Source organism: Lissotriton vulgaris, chromosome 5 (genome assembly GCF_964263255.1).
Source record: "Lissotriton vulgaris chromosome 5, aLisVul1.2, whole genome shotgun sequence".
Classification (NCBI taxonomy): domain Eukaryota; kingdom Metazoa; phylum Chordata; class Amphibia; order Caudata; family Salamandridae; genus Lissotriton; species Lissotriton vulgaris.
In genome coordinates, this window is record NC_141693.1 from 166990170 (window position 1) to 167007197 (window position 17028).

At 41.9% G+C, this 17028-nt stretch overlaps 1 protein-coding gene across 2 annotated transcripts in view; it reads left to right on the top strand.

The window, feature by feature from the left end:
• The window catches only part of ASTN2 (astrotactin 2), a 2581355-nt gene that overhangs the window by 2120335 nt on the left and 443992 nt on the right, over positions 1–17028 (top strand). For both annotated transcript variants that reach the window (XM_086921093.1, XM_086921094.1), the window contains exon 16: positions 1444–1623. In XM_086921093.1, coding sequence (XP_086777219.1) covers positions 1444–1623 — 180 coding nt within the window. The remainder of the gene's footprint in view (positions 1–1443; positions 1624–17028) is intronic.

Genomic DNA, 17028 nt, shown 5'->3' on the forward strand with positions numbered 1-17028 from the left:
TGGATCCAGCTATTAGATGGAAATATTCTGGGGGAGATAAACAGAACACTGGGGGTTTTATTTACAAGCCCCTTGAGCCACCCGTACGTCACTTTTCCAATGTTAAAAATGACGCAAAATTGGTGCAATGGGCTTGTAAATAAGCCACAGAGTGCTTATAGATTATTATCTCAGTTGGAGGATGGAAGGGGAAATAGTTGTAATCCATGGTCTTACTGACTGGGCACCAGGTGTAAGTAAATCCTTTTTTAGAATCTTTATCAGTCACCACACATACAGTGAGCAGTGTCACTGCTACTGGGGCACAGATGAGCATTACAAGGGGGGACAACGTTTACAATGCAACTTTTACAATGCACTACCATTACAAGAAAACTTTTACAATGGAACATCCATTACAACGCATGCCCTTACAACGCAACCATTACAACGCATGACACTACAGTGCATACCATTAAAACGCATGTCAAACAACGCAGTCATTACAATGCATACCATCACAACACTTATTTCCCTTAAACTATCCAACACTTACCCTACTGTTGCACCCCCTGGAGTTAGAATAGTAATTTGTACCCCTACACTATCCAACACTTACCCTACTGTTGCACCCCCAAGGAGTTAGAATAGTACATTTTACCCCTACACTATCCAATACTTACCAAACAAGCAATGTAATGGTATGCGTTATAATGGTATGCATTGTAAAGGTAGTATGCGCTGTAATGGAATGCGTTGTAAAGGTAGTTTTTTGAGATGCGTTGTAATGGCATGCATTGTAATGGATGTTGCGTTGTAAAAAAATTGTTGTAATGGCATGCGTTGTAAAAGTATGCGTTGTAACGTCATTCAACCCATTACAAGATAAATAGTAAATACAATCAAAGCCATCCCTTATTAACCGAAACACTCCTCAGATCTCCTATAGATAAATCCAGACACATATGGTTGTGGGAAACCTTGGCAGCCTTAAATAGGAGGCGCTTTCAAATCCAAGGGAGTGCCCTTGATGTTGTGCCATTACCCATTTTTGGATCCAGGCACCATTGTTCCAATAAGATGCTATCTTGTGTCATAGTATGGAGGGAAAATTCCATCTGCAGGGGTCATGTTATGTATTGGCCGTCTGTGATTCCAGAACCCTTAGCTTGACACCTTGGGCAGTAGGCAGGCAGCAAGAAAGTGGGTGAAATATATCAAAATAAAAAATATTGAAGGAAAATGAGTCTGCACAGTGTTGTTTGCAGAAACCGATTCCAACGTTGGGGCACACGCTAAATGCTGTAACCTGAGTGATTCATATCAAACTCTATAGTTTGTTTCAGCAGCAGATTCTACCATCCGAAGGGATGCTCTACTCTTATACACGTTGAACCTTTAGAAGGGCCTAGCAAGCTCTCATTTAAATGGACTTATGTGGTTATCTCTGTATCCATGTTCTAGGTTTTGCCAACGTGTTGAAGATCTTGAAGAAGGAGAGCAGCCGGGAGGAACTGTTGGGAGTTCTGCGACAGTACGGCTCACACTATGTGTCGGAGGCACTCTACGGATCAGAACTCACCTGCACCATTAGCTTCCCCAGCAAGAGGGTGCAGCAGCAGCTGTGGCTGCAATACCAGAAAGGTGAGTCCTTTGGGTAAGGGTGAAGGGTGCCCCAGAACATGCTATTGAGGTAACTCAATTTTTGTGATTCCAGTTCTACATCAGGTACCAATTTCTTTTCTTGAACAAGTGGTTAAATCAGTGCATAACCATTATTCCTGTAATATTAAATAATCTAAAATAAAGTGCCTAGTATGCTCCAGTTTCCTTGTGGTACAGGAAGAATGCCGCCCTTCTGTGGAGACACTAGCCTAATCTTCAGGTGGGTGGTAACAAAATCTTTCCAAATATGGAAGCAGAGCTAAATCCAGAAGAGAATCTGCAGGCAGAACTTCTCTAACTAATGATATAGTTTGTGTACGTTATTCCACTTGTTGACTCTCATCTGAACCTCTGCTTTCTTTACATGTGATAGTATTTTCAGTTAAGAGTATGAGAATCACATCTCTCAGTGCAAAGAAACCATAAGAGATTTTCGGGTGCCCCCAATTTTTTGTTGTGATCCTGCTGAACCCAATAGATATTTTCATAAGGTAATCATGGTATTCTATAGGGCACACTATGCCTAGGACAAATCTGATAACAAGCGGTCCTGACAGGGAAAGCATTGTGAAATATTTGATATGTTACCATTAACTTGAAGTTTTGTTTTTCTTTACATCAAGTACAGAGAGAAAGATTAATATAATGGTGGATCTCAGAACAATGCCTTTTTAGGCTTAAGGTCACACACAAATTATGCAAAAAGGAAACTAGAGAACCCAGTGTAATTCCCAAATTGTTGGTGGAGAGCAGTTGTTTAATATAGAGCACTCTACAACCCCACCAACACTGTAAACCTGCTTACCTCAAATATCTGTTTTTGAAGCAGAATTTTTAAGCATATGACTAGTACAGTGGCATCCTTGCTGAGCTAGAAAAACAAAGGGGCATATTATCAAGGGGGTTTATCTCCGCTTTTTTGGCTTTAAAAGCCAAGAAAGCGGAGATAAAATTATCTACCTATTACCTAGCTGCCGCTAACACCAGTTAGCGACAGCTAGTAGGAGATAGCGACCATCTTGGGCCCCACTTTGCATGTCAGTGATATTTATCACTAATGAGATGCAAAGTGGGCGTGCCAAGATGTTAGAGACTGAAAACAGTCGCTAACATCGCTATCTCCTATTACCAACTTTTGGAGATATTCGCGCTAAGCGGGAATATCTCCAAAAGCTAACACTTGCCCTGAGCAGTTCTTAGCCATGTTATCTAATGGGAGGTGGATAACATGGTAAGAGCATTAGCTCGCTAATGCATGAATATCGCTGACTTTTCAGCGATATTCATGCTTTGCGGCGATTTTTACCGCATTTGCGTTAAACCTTGGTAATACCAAGGTTTATTTGCGGTACAAATCGCCGCAGCGCTGCGGTAAATATTTGTCTCTAACCAAGCAATAGCGATAATTATCGCTATTGCTTGGTAATATGCCACAAAGTATTTTGCCATGTTTGCAGCCAAGTCATTAAGCATAGGATCAGCAAGTGCCATCCACGCTGAGCTGAAAAATGACAAAACCCTTTTACCATTCTGGGCACTGTATTACAGCTTTGGAGGTAAAATATCATCCAAGCCAACTTGGAATAAATAAAAGTAGATCCTTCTGACACGTGTTTTACTCCCATTAGAGCTCATTAGTGAAGAATAGTTTTATTCAGACACAAGGGATCTCCCAGTACAATTCAAAACAATGCATTTTCAGACTTAGAATAAATTATACAAAATGGAAATAGGGATCCCTTGAAAGTTCCCACTTTTTAGGTAGAGAACTGCTCCTTTATATGAAGTACTTTACACCACAGACATTCTTAATCTGCTTGCTTCAACTGTTTAATTTTCTTGCGCAGTTTTTGAGCATAGGATAAGCACGGTGCCATCCTCCCTGAGTTGTAAAACAGAAAAAGCCTTTAGCTATTTTTGCTGCAAAGTATTTAAGCCCAGGCTCAGCGAGTGCACTCACTGCCGAACTAAAAAACGACTAAACACTTTTACCATAGCAGGAATAGTATTACTGCTTTGAGTTGGTAAAATAACATCCAAGCCAGCCTGGAATGAGTAAAAGCAGCTCCTGACACAGTGGGTTCGCTCTCCTTAGAACTCAGAGAAGCATAGCTTTTTTCAGACACAATGAAGCACCCACTGAATGACCTAATAATGTCCTTTCAGGCTAAGAGTGCTGCATAATTTATGCAAAAAAGGAAGCAAGGAATCCCAAGTAGTTCCCACATTTTTGGTGGAGAGCAGTTCTTTCATACCGTGCACTAAAAAACACCACTGAACCTCTGAATCTGTTCATCTCAAATGTCCCTTTTTCTAGCTATGTTTTACATATACAGTGCTATGGTCATGCTTTTAAAATTGCAAAATCAATTTAAATTAAATTGAAGTAAAAATAATGTCATTTTGCACAGTTACATTTAAATTAACTAATGAATAATAGGTAATTCATTTAAAAACATTAAAATATGGGCTTATGTTTTTCTATGGAGGTAGTAAGGTTTTTTAGGGTTTAGGGATTGGTAGGGTACAAGGGTAGTAAGGGGGTTTTGCAGCTCAAGGAGGGGTAGTGTATAGAGGTAGTGAGCAGCTTTTAGAACTCATGAATGGGTTGTGTTTAAGAGCAGTAAGGAGTTTTTAGGGCTTACAGACAGTAGTAAAGTTGTGTGTCATCGGCATACAAGTGGTATTTGACACCCACTTTGTTCAGGATAACTGTGAGGGGTTCCATGAAGAGATTAAAAAGGACTGGCGAGAGGATCCAGCCTTGTGGAACTCCTTGTGGAACCGTTGTAGGTTGAAAGAGACAGCTCTTTATTTTTATATGTTGAGAGTGATGTTGTAGATAGGAAGTAAACCATTTCAAGACTGTGCCATTGCTACCAGTGCGATTCTTGAGGGTCTCAAGTAAAGCTTGGTAATAAACTATGTGAAAGGCGCCAAAAGGTTGAGTAGGATTAGGAGGCAGGGGTCGTCTTCATCTAAGATTCTGAGAATATCGCCTGATATGTTGAGCATAGCGGTTTAAGTCCTGCAACTTTTTCTAAAGCCTGATTGGAATGTATCCTCTAGGTTGAATTTATCAATGTGTTGGTTGAGTTGTACCAGGGCACACTTTTGATTGCTTTTACCAAGAAAGGAATGTTGGTGACATGAAGTTTTTGAGTTCCTTAGGATCCACCCTGGTTATTTGAGAATGGGTGTTATTTGTCCTAGTTGGAGGTGAAGCAATAGAAACCTTCTAAGGGTTTCACTGATACACCTGGTCCTTTAAACCAACAAAGAAGAAATTGGCATGGGAGCTGTATTATAAAAACAATGCATTTATTACCTCACATGAGGGAGATTGCGTCACACAGTACCATCAGGCTACTGTAGGAGGCATTCTAAGGAGTTCAGAGAACAGGGGCCTTGTATATGCATACGTTACATAGTCAGCATAAAACCAAGGGGAGGTCCAGGCACATACAAGCATGCAAATTGACTAATATGGGTATACAAAATGTGCTTGCTCAACAAAGTGGAGGGAGAGACATTTCTCCTTACATCAGCAAGAATAGCCTGACAGTTACATACTAGGAGCAGGTGCATTCTTCCAGCTAGGCCTTTCTAAGCATGTGCAAGGCTCTGGAAAAGTGAGAAAGCACATTGCGAGCACATGGCTAACTAAGATGGCTGCCAAGTACAAAATGGCTTTCAGCTCATGCTAACAGTGATTCCTGCAATCATTAAGAGAGGGACTCAGCTACACAACACCACATGAGGAAAGCATTGATGATTTTAGTCCAGAACATAGAGATGATTTAGATACGGTTCTGTACTTGGGTGGAAGTTAGGGGGCCCGTAGTATGGGTTGCGGGCTTCAAGTTTGCAATTATCTTACAGACTTCGCCTTCTGTTAATGGTTTGAACTCCAACCAATTGACATTATTTTCAGTAGGAAGAGATCCTTATTGACTCTAGTCTAGTGGAGAAGTGTGGCTCACTGGTTAGAGCAGGCAGACCCTGAAGCAGAGGTCAGACCCGGGACCAGGGTTCAATTCCCGACGCGGCAGGGTCTTGAGCTCAAATGTCCATGGACTCGATAATTCTCGCTTCGGTGCCTGACCTAATCATGGGTTCACACTCTGCAACTCTGGGCATTAAGCTTGCTTAATCTCCACAACGCCCCCCCCCCCGCGGCGGGATGCCTGGCTTTCACCTTGGGGATGCCCTGTAGGGGCTATCTCACAGGGAAAAGCCAGGACGGGTTCCCAAGGCAAGCGCGGAGATACCCCTTCGGGGGTCGATTCAGGCGCTATATAAGAAACATAATAATAATAATAGTTATTTGTGGGTTGCTCATGTCTCACATAGCACCTGGAGGGGGAATGTCTATGGAGACGAGTGCGGCGTCTGAGTGGGAGGGCTGAGTAGTCAGACTTGTTGTGTGGGTAAGAGATTGTTCTATTTTCACTATATTCTCTGTAAAAAAAGTTGGTTATTTCTTCACAGCGTTCTTTGGTGACTATTATTTCATGATGGGAGGTGAGGATAGTTAGATGTTTTATTATGTTGAAAAGGTCAATCGGTCTGTTCTTTGATCAGTTAGGATGAGTACGAAAGAAAGCGACCTTTTCTCTAAAGATGTGTTTCTTGTAGGAAAGACATTCAGACCTGAAGAGTGAGGTGTGTCAGTTAAGGGTTTTGTATCCATAATCTTCCAGTAATTCTTAGTGGCCTTCTCTCTGTGTTTAGGTCTAGATTGAACAACAATCTAGATTGGGTCTTTCTGGATCTCGAGTTTGAGCACGCCCTTTGTCAAGTAGGTGTGACCTTGCTGAGTTTTAGTGGGCAGTGAGTTCCTTTATTGTGCATGAGGGTGTGAACGTAGTTTGGTGTTGATACTGGTTTCCGGTTTCGAAAGGGGAATTTGTTGGATGTTCCTTGCCTAGTGGCTGGGTTGTATCTAGGGTTGGGCTTGAGATTTAATTGTATGAGGTGATGGATCAAATGGAGACAAGGGGGCATATTATCTAGATAGGGCCTTACATTATCGCCGCTTTTATCGGCAGGAAACTGCCCATAAAGCGGCGGTAATGGGCTTGATATCATGCTCTATGAATTCCAATCGAAGCCCATGTTACATGTCGTCACATCTAACATGGGCTTTGATTGGAATTCATAGAGCATATTATCAAGCCCATTATCGCCGCTTTCTCAGCAGTTTCCTGCCGATAAAAGCGGCTATAATGTAAGGCCCTTTCTTGATAATATACCCCTCTATTATTTCAGGCAGTAATCCCATCTAGGGTAGAGCCTTTGTTGTGTGTCTGTTCTTTGCGGTTGTTTTAAGTTATTTATTTTAAGAGTAAATTTTTTAGGTTGCAGATTATGGAGTAATTTCTGTCATTCTAGTGAAGATTGAAATTGCCTAAGAATACATTGTTATTGTCGTTTAGAGAAACCTGTGTTACCAGGTGAGTTAGCTCTTCAATGAAGGCCGAGTGATCACCAGGGAGGTAGCAGATGCTGGAAGCTTGTTGGGAGTTGAACCATTTGGTTTGAGTTTAACTCTTAGGCATTCAAACATCAAGTAGTTCGTGGTCTCAAATTTGTTGAGACAGATGATTTACTTGTGAATGATCACTAGCCTGCCTCCTATACCACCTGGTTTGTCCCTTTGTATAATGAAATAGCCAAGTGGTGTGAGCAGGTCGAGTAAAGGGGCTGAGTGCTCATTGAGCCAAGATTAAGTTGAGAATGCAATGTCAATTCCATCTGTTGGGATAGTTTCAGCTATTTCTATTGCTCATTTACATGCTTATCTTCAGTTCAAGAGCAAGCAGATTCGGGAGTCGGGTTATTGTTTTGGAGGTGGAGTGTGTGGATAGTGGTGTTTTGAGCAGCGGTCTAGGAACTGTGTATGTTAGAGGGAATTCTTTTTGTGCCAATGATTACTGGGATTCTGGTTGGGGTCTTGGAAGTCCTTCAGGGTGGTTTAGAGCAGTATGATATTGCTTTGGAAGGGGATAGAGGGTTGAGTGCTCGGTGGGCTCTGTGCGAAAGATGGCCAAAAGGGGTGGAGGTCCAGTAGATTTGAGTTTGTTTTGCATAACAACTTGTTCAAGAGAGCCGAAACTTCTTTATTAAGGATGTCAACTTTCTGTTCAATTCGGCTAAGGGTTGTGTATGTATAGTCAGGGGGGTTCTTGTACCACAGGAGGGGGGATAGGAGGTAGTTCTGGACTTTGTGCACTTTACCACTGCTAACCAGTGCAAACATGCTTGAGTTCTCTCCCCTAAACATGGGTTCATCTGCAATAAGCACATTTAATTTACTTATAAGTCCTTAGTAAAGTGGTACCTCCCTGTACCCATGGCCAGCAAATTAAATGCTACCAGTGGGCCTGCAGCACTGATTGGTCCACCCGCTGAGGAAGCCCTTTAACCAGGTCTCAGTCCTGCTACTGCAGAGCCTGTTTGTGCAGTTTTACACTGCCATGTTGACTTGGCAGAATTAACCTTTTGCCTGGCCCAAACCGTCCCATTTTATACATACAAGTCATATCGAAGGTATGCGCTCCGCAACGTAGAGGGGAAGTTGCAATGTATTTAAAAGGCAGGACATGTACTTTTATGTTTTTCAAGTCCTGGTAGTGAAAAATTCCAAGTTTTTTTTTTAATGTTCCATAGGATAGCATTGGGATTACCTTATTATATTAAATAAGTGTAATTTCCAATTGGGAAGAGATAAGACCCCCAAGCATGTTGTCTCTGGAATCCTAATTTGAAATCCTAACTTATGGTGAAGTCAGACTTTAAATTACAATTCAGAAAATTGCACTTTTAGAAAGTTGGCATTTTCTGACATCAGCCATTTGGTGCCTGCTGCCTGTCTGTTATCACGTCTAGGGTGGGTGACAGCTGGATGTTGTGTATTTCCATAGGCAGCCACACACAATGGGAGCTTAAGTGTGACTTGATGGACCATCCTGGGAGGGACGAGCTGGACCAGAGGGAGGAGCTGGACCCAGCCTCACTTATACTTGCATGGCCCCCTGTAGTGAGCCAGGCCAGGAAGGGAGGACGTCTGTGCACTTTAAAGTCCTGTTTTGAAGTTTCTCCGACTTCAAAGGTCCAACTTGGTATAAGCACTGGACCTCTTACACCATTACGTCAGTACACTTCTAGACACATGATGACTCTGCTAGGAAAGACTGCTATGCTGTTGAAGTACTGCCCCTCTGCTGGACAGCTGCTTTGCTGTTCTCCTGCCTAACGATGCTACCCTACTGCCTGCTGTTCCCTTGCCTGGGTGAGGAGGACTAGATCTGCATCACTTGAACACCAGAGTGACTCTAGGGGTAGCTGACTGGCCTCCCGATCTAAAATCTCAGGGACATAAAAGACTTTTGCACCTGGATTCCGTCATCTGTGAGTCTGCCATGCCAAGTGGTGCCTGCCCATTCCTGGATCCCTATAAATGTGTCTACAGTGTTTGTTCTAGTGGAATAAACGCATCCGCTGTCAAACCGACCGATTCCTGTCGCAGCACGGATCAGGACTTGCGCATTGCCTCTGCTACATTGATCGGAGCAGATTCATCACCACTGCTGCGTGGATTGGCACAGACATATCGCCACTGCTTCGGGAATCAGACCCGGCGGAAAAAACACTTTGCAATGCTCTTCTCAACTAAGGTCCTTGCATCTCCATCCGATGACAAACCTCTGCATTGCAGCTTACTGCTCTTTGATGTCACAGCTTCACCGTTGATGCACGGATCAGGGCCAGCGCATCATTGCCACTGTGTGGATTGACACCTACGCATCCTCTTTGTCGAAGCACCCAGGATCAAGGTACTTTTCCTCAGCACGTCTCACTGAGTCCCTGTATCTGTGACTGAACTTTTGAATTTTTGGTCTAGCACAAACAGATATCCCAAATAGATTGTTTTGCTTCTAGGCTCTATTTTTATCTCAAAGCTCTGACATTCTACATCTATAGTTCTACTTATTTAATTTTTGTGGTTTTGGTCTTGTTTTATTTCTTAAAGTAAGTTCTATGTTTCTGACCTGGTGTTGAATCTTTTTGTGTGGACTTTTCACAGTTTTTCTGACAGAAGTACTGCACAAATACATTACACATTGCCTGTAAAGTTAAGTCTGATTGTTCTGTAGCAAGCTACCAGAGGGTGAGCACAGGTTAACTTAGGGTGTGCCTGCCTCTTACCCTGACTAGGATTGTGGTTATTGCTTGACCCTAGTCAACCACTAACCAAACTCCTATATTACTTCCAATGTAAAAACATGCAAAGTAAGGTACTCCCAATGTAATGGCTCCTGCTGCAAAGGCTTGCGCAAGAAAAACTGACATTCAAAGGATGTACATGTTTCCACTCTTCGAGGTTACGTGGTTCCAAGCACTACTATTTGAAGCACATTTCTCAATGGAGAATCTTGAAGCGAATAGTTCCTTTAAGTTCTTTCTGCGGCTCAATAGCCCATTTGCATTGCTGTAGGGTTTGGTGACCTCTCTCATTGCAGTGGAACATGTAATACTGTTGTATTTAATATCTGCTCCTGGGCAGCTGGGTGTGATCAAGTCAGGTGACAATTTAGAGCCGTCTCAGACTTGCTCTCTTATTTATTTTTATAGCTGTGAAAATGATGTTATTTGAGGAAAGTGCATTAAATCAATAGTAGGCTCCTTCGAGTGCCGTATAAATAAGGAGACACATCATTAAATCCAGCAATAAACCCCAGCACTTCTAAGTCATACAATTATGTTGTGTTTTTAAAAGCTCAGTTACTAGGCAGCCAGTTTGTTCTTTTGCCTTGGCACTCCACATCTCATTCCTTCTCCAGTGTGACAATCAGCTACAGTGCACTTCACTATGGGAGGGTGGCGGCAGGGTTTTCTCCATATTCACTACTATGATCCATTTATGTCTAGAACTGGCAGTGGCGACCAGTAATTTTTCCAGGGAGGGGGTTGGGTGCCACACATGCACACATACACCTCAATCACACCTAGTAATTTACACTTGCCCGCACACACACCCACTCATTCACAAATACACCTACATCCAGACACGCACCAAACAAAAACAAAAACACACATAAAACTTACCTCAACAGCAGCTGTTCGACAGGGAAGCCCCTGAGGTTCCAGGAGGATTGGGACTGCTGCATTCCCTCATTGGATGACCTGAGTTCAGGCAAAGAGGGAAGGCAGCAGTCCCAATCTTGTCACAGAGTGTGATTGTGTCAGTAAGGCTGCTGACCCCACCCCACTCTGTGACAAGGTGTCACTGATTACCACTCAGCCCTAGGCACTTCAGGGCTTAAAATTGAAGCACCCAGGTCCAAGTATCAATCAGCAACGCTTCCACTCGTCACAAGGGTGAGGACCTCAAGGCACTTTTGCCAAGCTGAGGAGGTCACGTCCACTGGGCTGTGAAGTCCTCAGCCTGGCAAAGTTGAACTCAGACTGCACATTTAGAGCATGTTTAGTTCCTGACTGCCTGACCTGAACCAGAAGAGTGTCTGTCAGGGTGACCTCTGTTCATCTTGCCTGGAAAAAGGGGGTGGGTGTGGCCCCTCAGCCCACACGAACGGCCACTGCCGAGAACTAGCTTTCTCTACAAAATGTGTCAACCAGGGGCCATGGACCCTGGTGCAAGGTGGGAAAAATGCTCTCTGTGCCCTATGATTGTTACCATTTTTCCATTTTCTTTGGCTGATTGGACTTTCTTCTCACCTGAAGCAATGGGAGAAGTCCAAACAGCCATGTGTGAATCCAGCTCATTGAGAAGATGACCGAGTGCCACAAAATAATTGAGACTTTTTTAATCCAAGCATTCAGCTGAGAGACACTCCCAGTTTCCAATAGCACACTAGAGGGAAATTGGGGGCTGGCCAAGGACAAAATGCTCCCTTACAGGCCTGTAGTGTTAGATATGGCCAGCTAAGCAAGCATTCTGAGTAGCTTGCAAATGTTCTACCCTGGGTGCTGTTACGAAACAAACCTTCTCAATGTTCATACCAATACATTTTCTGATCAGTAGGGATACTACACCACACCAAATACAAATGTTTGGAAGAGAGGATCATGGCCTCATTCAAACCACTGTTCTGCAAATTTTAATATTGGCGTCACATATAAAAAAACATAAAACTGTGTTTGGGAGTAGATTTTAGAATTTCTGTAATTAACAAATTCCTGAGAATGTGCCACAGTCAAAACCTTCCAAGTTAATTTCAAGTACATGCAGCTAGACATAAATATTTGTACTTTGTGTGCTTCCTAATATATATTTATGTATTCAGAAATTGCTTAATCCGAATTTCGCGGATGTTTCCTGTCCATTCCCATCCTCAACTCAAATTTAGTAGAGCACATAAAAGCATGCCTGTCAGTGATTTTTATGCTTGCTTTTCTGGAGAGTGAACCCGTGTAGCAGCGCCTGAGACTTTTATTGATGTCCTCCCTGATCCTGCTCCTTCTTCCCAGTTATCCAAATCTGTGGTCTCCTCTTTCCTTCAAGATCTATCTTTCCCTCCTTTTTTTTAAATATCTTTATTAGATTTTATAAACAAAAAAGACAATACAACACATAAAACAACACCACCACCCCCCTCCGGTCGGGCAGATTATATGTGGAACAAAAGGAAGCCATAAAGCATATATATGATAAAAGAGAAAGGTAAATAAATAAATTATCAGATAATCATTCAAAGACAAATGAACATCAGGTTAGATAGGTACATGTGACGGCTAAATCATTACAGCCAGATTGTTACTATATATGTCACTGGGATTCAGACCATTCTATTAAAGGTGACCAGATTTTTAACCCTTTTATCCTACGCTTCCTACCTTTAGTTTTATATATTGCCATTTCTAGGTTAAAGATTGCTAACAGTCTTGAAATCCACTGTTGATATGAGGGGGCCATAGGATCTAGCCAGGCTGATACTATGCAAATTCTTAATACGGCCATCGAGATAAAAATCAATTCACGACCGATATTCTGGTTGGTGCGATTTGTTACGCCCAGGACATCTGTTTGATCAGGTAGGGTGACCACTATTTTGAGAATCAATGAGAGGAAATGTTCAATTTTTGACTTCAGAGGAGTTAAAGTGGGACAGGATGAAAAAATGTGTATACAGTCCGCATTTTGGAACTTAACATCGAAAGCAGCATGTGCCTCTCCCACTGCCCCATTTGGAGATTCTGTCCGGAGTATAATACATAAAGAAACATATTTTATAAAATTGTGTTTGTAGTTTCGTTGACATAAGTACAGTTTGCGATAGCCCATATACATAATCAAATTCTTCGGTGGAGATTGTGATTTTACTTTGCCATTTCTGGGTGATTTTCTGCATATCATCCGTAAAATGTATCAATAATAACTGATATAACCCCCCGATCCGGAATTTTTCCTGATAGTGGCTGAGAATCTCGGCTATGGGGTTTTTAATCAGGGTGCAATCTCCCCTTATACGTCGTGACAGAAAATCTCTTATTTGAAGATATTTGAAGAAGTCTCTCCATTCCAAGTGATACTTGTCTTTCAAAAATTCAAAAGAATATAGCCCCTCTGAGGAAAAAAACCATCCTATTTGAGTGATTCCGGCTGTGATCCATCTATTAATGTGGGAGTCTTTAAATACTTCTGGTAGGGAGGGATTATTTTGTATGGGTGTATACAAAGATAACCGTCCCAAACCTACCATTTTCCTCACAGATTTCCAAACCTTAAATGCACCTATGAGTGTTTTTAATCTCACTTTTGTATGGTAACTATCGAAGAGATATCTCCAAAGGTAGCCAGTGCTTCTATCGCCTAATATTATTTGATGGATTGAAGGGGCGTCATTATCCACAGCTGTCCCTGTCCCGTCCAGATAAAAAAGCTCATGATTATATAACAAGTCTGTTGCCCAATAATATACCCTAAGATTTGAAAGGGCTAATCCTCCTCTTTCTTTGGGAAGTGTCAGCAGTTTATAGGCGCGGCGGGGCTGTGTGTATGACCAGACAAAGTTCGTGAAAATATGCTCCATTCTTTTAAACCACTGGTCTGAAATTTCCAAATTAATGGCTCTAAATATGTACAAGGGTTTAGGAAAGTAGACCGTTTTTAATGCACTCACCCATCCGATCAAAGAGAGATGTAAATTATTGATACGGCGGAGATCTTTTTGCATTTTATTTAGTGCGGGTTTTAGGTTCAGGTCGACTAGGTTCACTAATTCAGATGTAATCATAACCCCTAGATAAGTAACTGATCCTGTTATGTGTGGATCTATCATATCACATTTGTTATTGATAATTATTTGGGTTTTCCCTTGGTTCAGAGCATACCCTGAAATGTTCCCAAATCTTACAGCCTCCAGCTCAATGATAGGCATAGCCAAGTTTGGATTAGCAGTGACAATGGCGATATCATCGGCATATGCAAGAGTTTTTTTTAAGGATCTATGTGTCGAGAAAGCGGTTATATTCATATTGTAATCCAATCTCCTGATAAACGGATCAATATAAATAGCGAACAGCAGCGGGGAACAGGGACATCCCTGCCTAGTTCCTCTCGAAATCTTTTGTTCTTTAGAAATGCAGCCGTTGACCATCACCATAGCCCGAGGATTAATGTAGAGTTTTTGGATTGCCTGTATGAAAACCTGTTTGAATCCGACCCGGGACATAGCCTGCCAGAGGAATGACCAGGAGACCCTGTCAAAAGCTTTCGATGGTCATTGATGAAGATTGTCCTGTGTGAACTTCTGCAATCACCCACCTGCCTAATTTATCAGATTTAATTCTGTTAAAATTGAACCCTCTTCCTTTGGCTAGAAGTGCTACCCCTCTAGCCCGTATACCCTGTGTAGTTGCACCAATCACATTGTATCCTAGTGAGGTTAACATGTGTGATTGTGACCCTTCAATATGGGTTTCCTGCATACATACAATGTTAGCACCGATGGTCTGTAGGCCTACTGCCACCATTTGTCTCTTCTTGATATCATTTAAACCACAAATATTTAATGACAATATTTTTAGCATACCCATCTATCAGTCCATTTTTTGTGTTGATAATATGATGCTTTTTCTTTCAATTCCCTAAGAAGTTTATCCAATAGCTGCCCGAACTGCCCAACCACCCCCCCCTCTTTCCCTCCCCCCACCCACCACCACCTTTGAAGGTTACCTGGCCATGTCGGGACCAGGGGTGTGACATCTGTGTAAGCGAGCCCAGCGGGCTGGGCTGGTTTATTGATGTATTTTAGATACTTATCAAATCTCAAATAAACTATAAAGTCCAGCTAATATAATAGCGTTTCACATTCCCTATTATAAAATAGATTTGTTTTCCAGCCTGCTCAACCATTCTACTAATTTTCAGTGCTACCCCAAACTATGCTTATGAATATATAGTAGAATAGACAATTCAGCTTATCAATTCCTTCTACATGTCCTTGTATATGATTTACATTATTTCCCTGAATTTCGTGAATTAGTCTCTGTTTTTTCTCGTAAATAATCCTCCGCTTGGACTTCGCTATTAAGGCTTCTTGTTGAACCCTTGAATACTTTTGCTCTGAGTTTTTCGAAGGGTCCAAATAGTTGGCGCATTTTCCATCTACGCTCCACAGTCGAGTGAGCGAAATCCGATCGTGCAAAAAATTTGAACCCCTTATGTTGTCTTTGTGTGGTAGGTCTTGCAAGATCATAAATTGCTTCACGGAGGAGAAAGTTGCCAAAGTAGACCAACATAGCCCTGGGATATTGATTTTGCTTGTTAGAGTGTTTTGAAAGGTTTAGGGGAAAGCGATGGGCCCGCTCTATCTCCCTTTCCATATCCCAGGCTTCCAGTTCCGGAAATGATGTTTTAAGAATGTTAATCATTGCCCCTATAGCCTCGTCTCCCTCAAATTTTTCTGGAATTCCAAGGAATCTTAAGTTGTTCCTTCTAGATCTGTTTTCATGATCTTCCACTTTGGCCATGAGGTCCTTTATTATTCCATCTTGTTCTTTTTTGTTTTTTTGGAGTTTCATGACATCAGTTTCGAGGTTTTTGGTGCGAGTTTCAACCATGACCATTCTCTCGGACATTTCAGAGCAAATACGGTCTACTTTTTTCACTGCGCCTTGTAGTTTTTCAATATCCATGCAATTCTTTAGGCTAACTTTCTTCACATCATCGTGGAGATTCTTTATTGAGCTTAGCACCTCGCTCAATGAGGGCTCAGTTGTTTTTTGAAATGAAGTTTCTCCCGGTGATTTAATCATTGGGCTTTTTCGGGTAGGATTAGATCTGCTTTTGCCATAGTCTGTGTTGTTACCGGGGTCTGTGGTCTCTTCGTTCATCAGATTTTTTTCCCCCCTTTTATGTTTCATCCTTTTTTTCCCCCCGCCTCCGCTCCTTTTTTTCCTCCTGACGTTGTTTTCGGTGTGTAATCTTGAGTCACTGGAGCCTTTCTTTCTCTCCTACTCAACATTTGCAACTTGACCATAACTTGTGTCCACTTTTTGTCTCATTTCAAGAAATTGTCCTTCTTTACAGCCTTTATGTTGTGTGGTAATTCCTGGATAGGGAAGATTGAGTTTGTCAAACGTCTACAGGGCAAGGAGTTGATGCTGGACTATTAAAAAAATGTAAGGCCTTGAACAATGCAGCAACAAGGTGTGTACATGAAAAGTTAAGGATGTGATGTTTTTATGAGCTGACAATGGTCATAAAATATTTAGGAATGTAGAGCTGATTGTCCTCTAGTATTGTCAATGCCACATTAACTACCGCAATGGAAATCTTCTGAAGTGTCAAGGACTACTACAGTGTGGTTGCTGCAGGTCTGTGTTGCAGTGTACATTTGTGGAAAATACCCAGGGGTTTGAAGCGACTGCATTTGGAGTCTTTAAGCCACTGTAAGATCACTAAATGTCGGTAGGGGCTCTATCCTGTCCACTTCCACAAAGGACTGAACTATAGAATTCTGGATATACTGGAGATAGTACTATATTAGTGATATATATTATACAAACTGTGGACAGAACTACAAGTATTGTTTGTGCTACCTGTGTGGCTCAGTTTGTTAAACATTTGTTTCTTACATCTAGTCTGTGGTGGGATTTTTGGACAACATACAGGGTTTTGAAATGACTGTGTTTGGAGTATATAAGCCATCGTAAGATCAAACAATTTGGTAGGTTCCCAAATGCATTTCCCAGAGCAATTTCACAGAGGAAAATTAGATACAGCTACACCCAAAACGGCTGAACAGAATAATGCCAAATTCTTAGCAAGCTAAATCTTGGCCAAGAAAGTGTGTTGTTTTGTGATTTTGTTTAAATCTGTTCAGTGGTTTTTGAGAAATGAAGGTTCACCTTTTA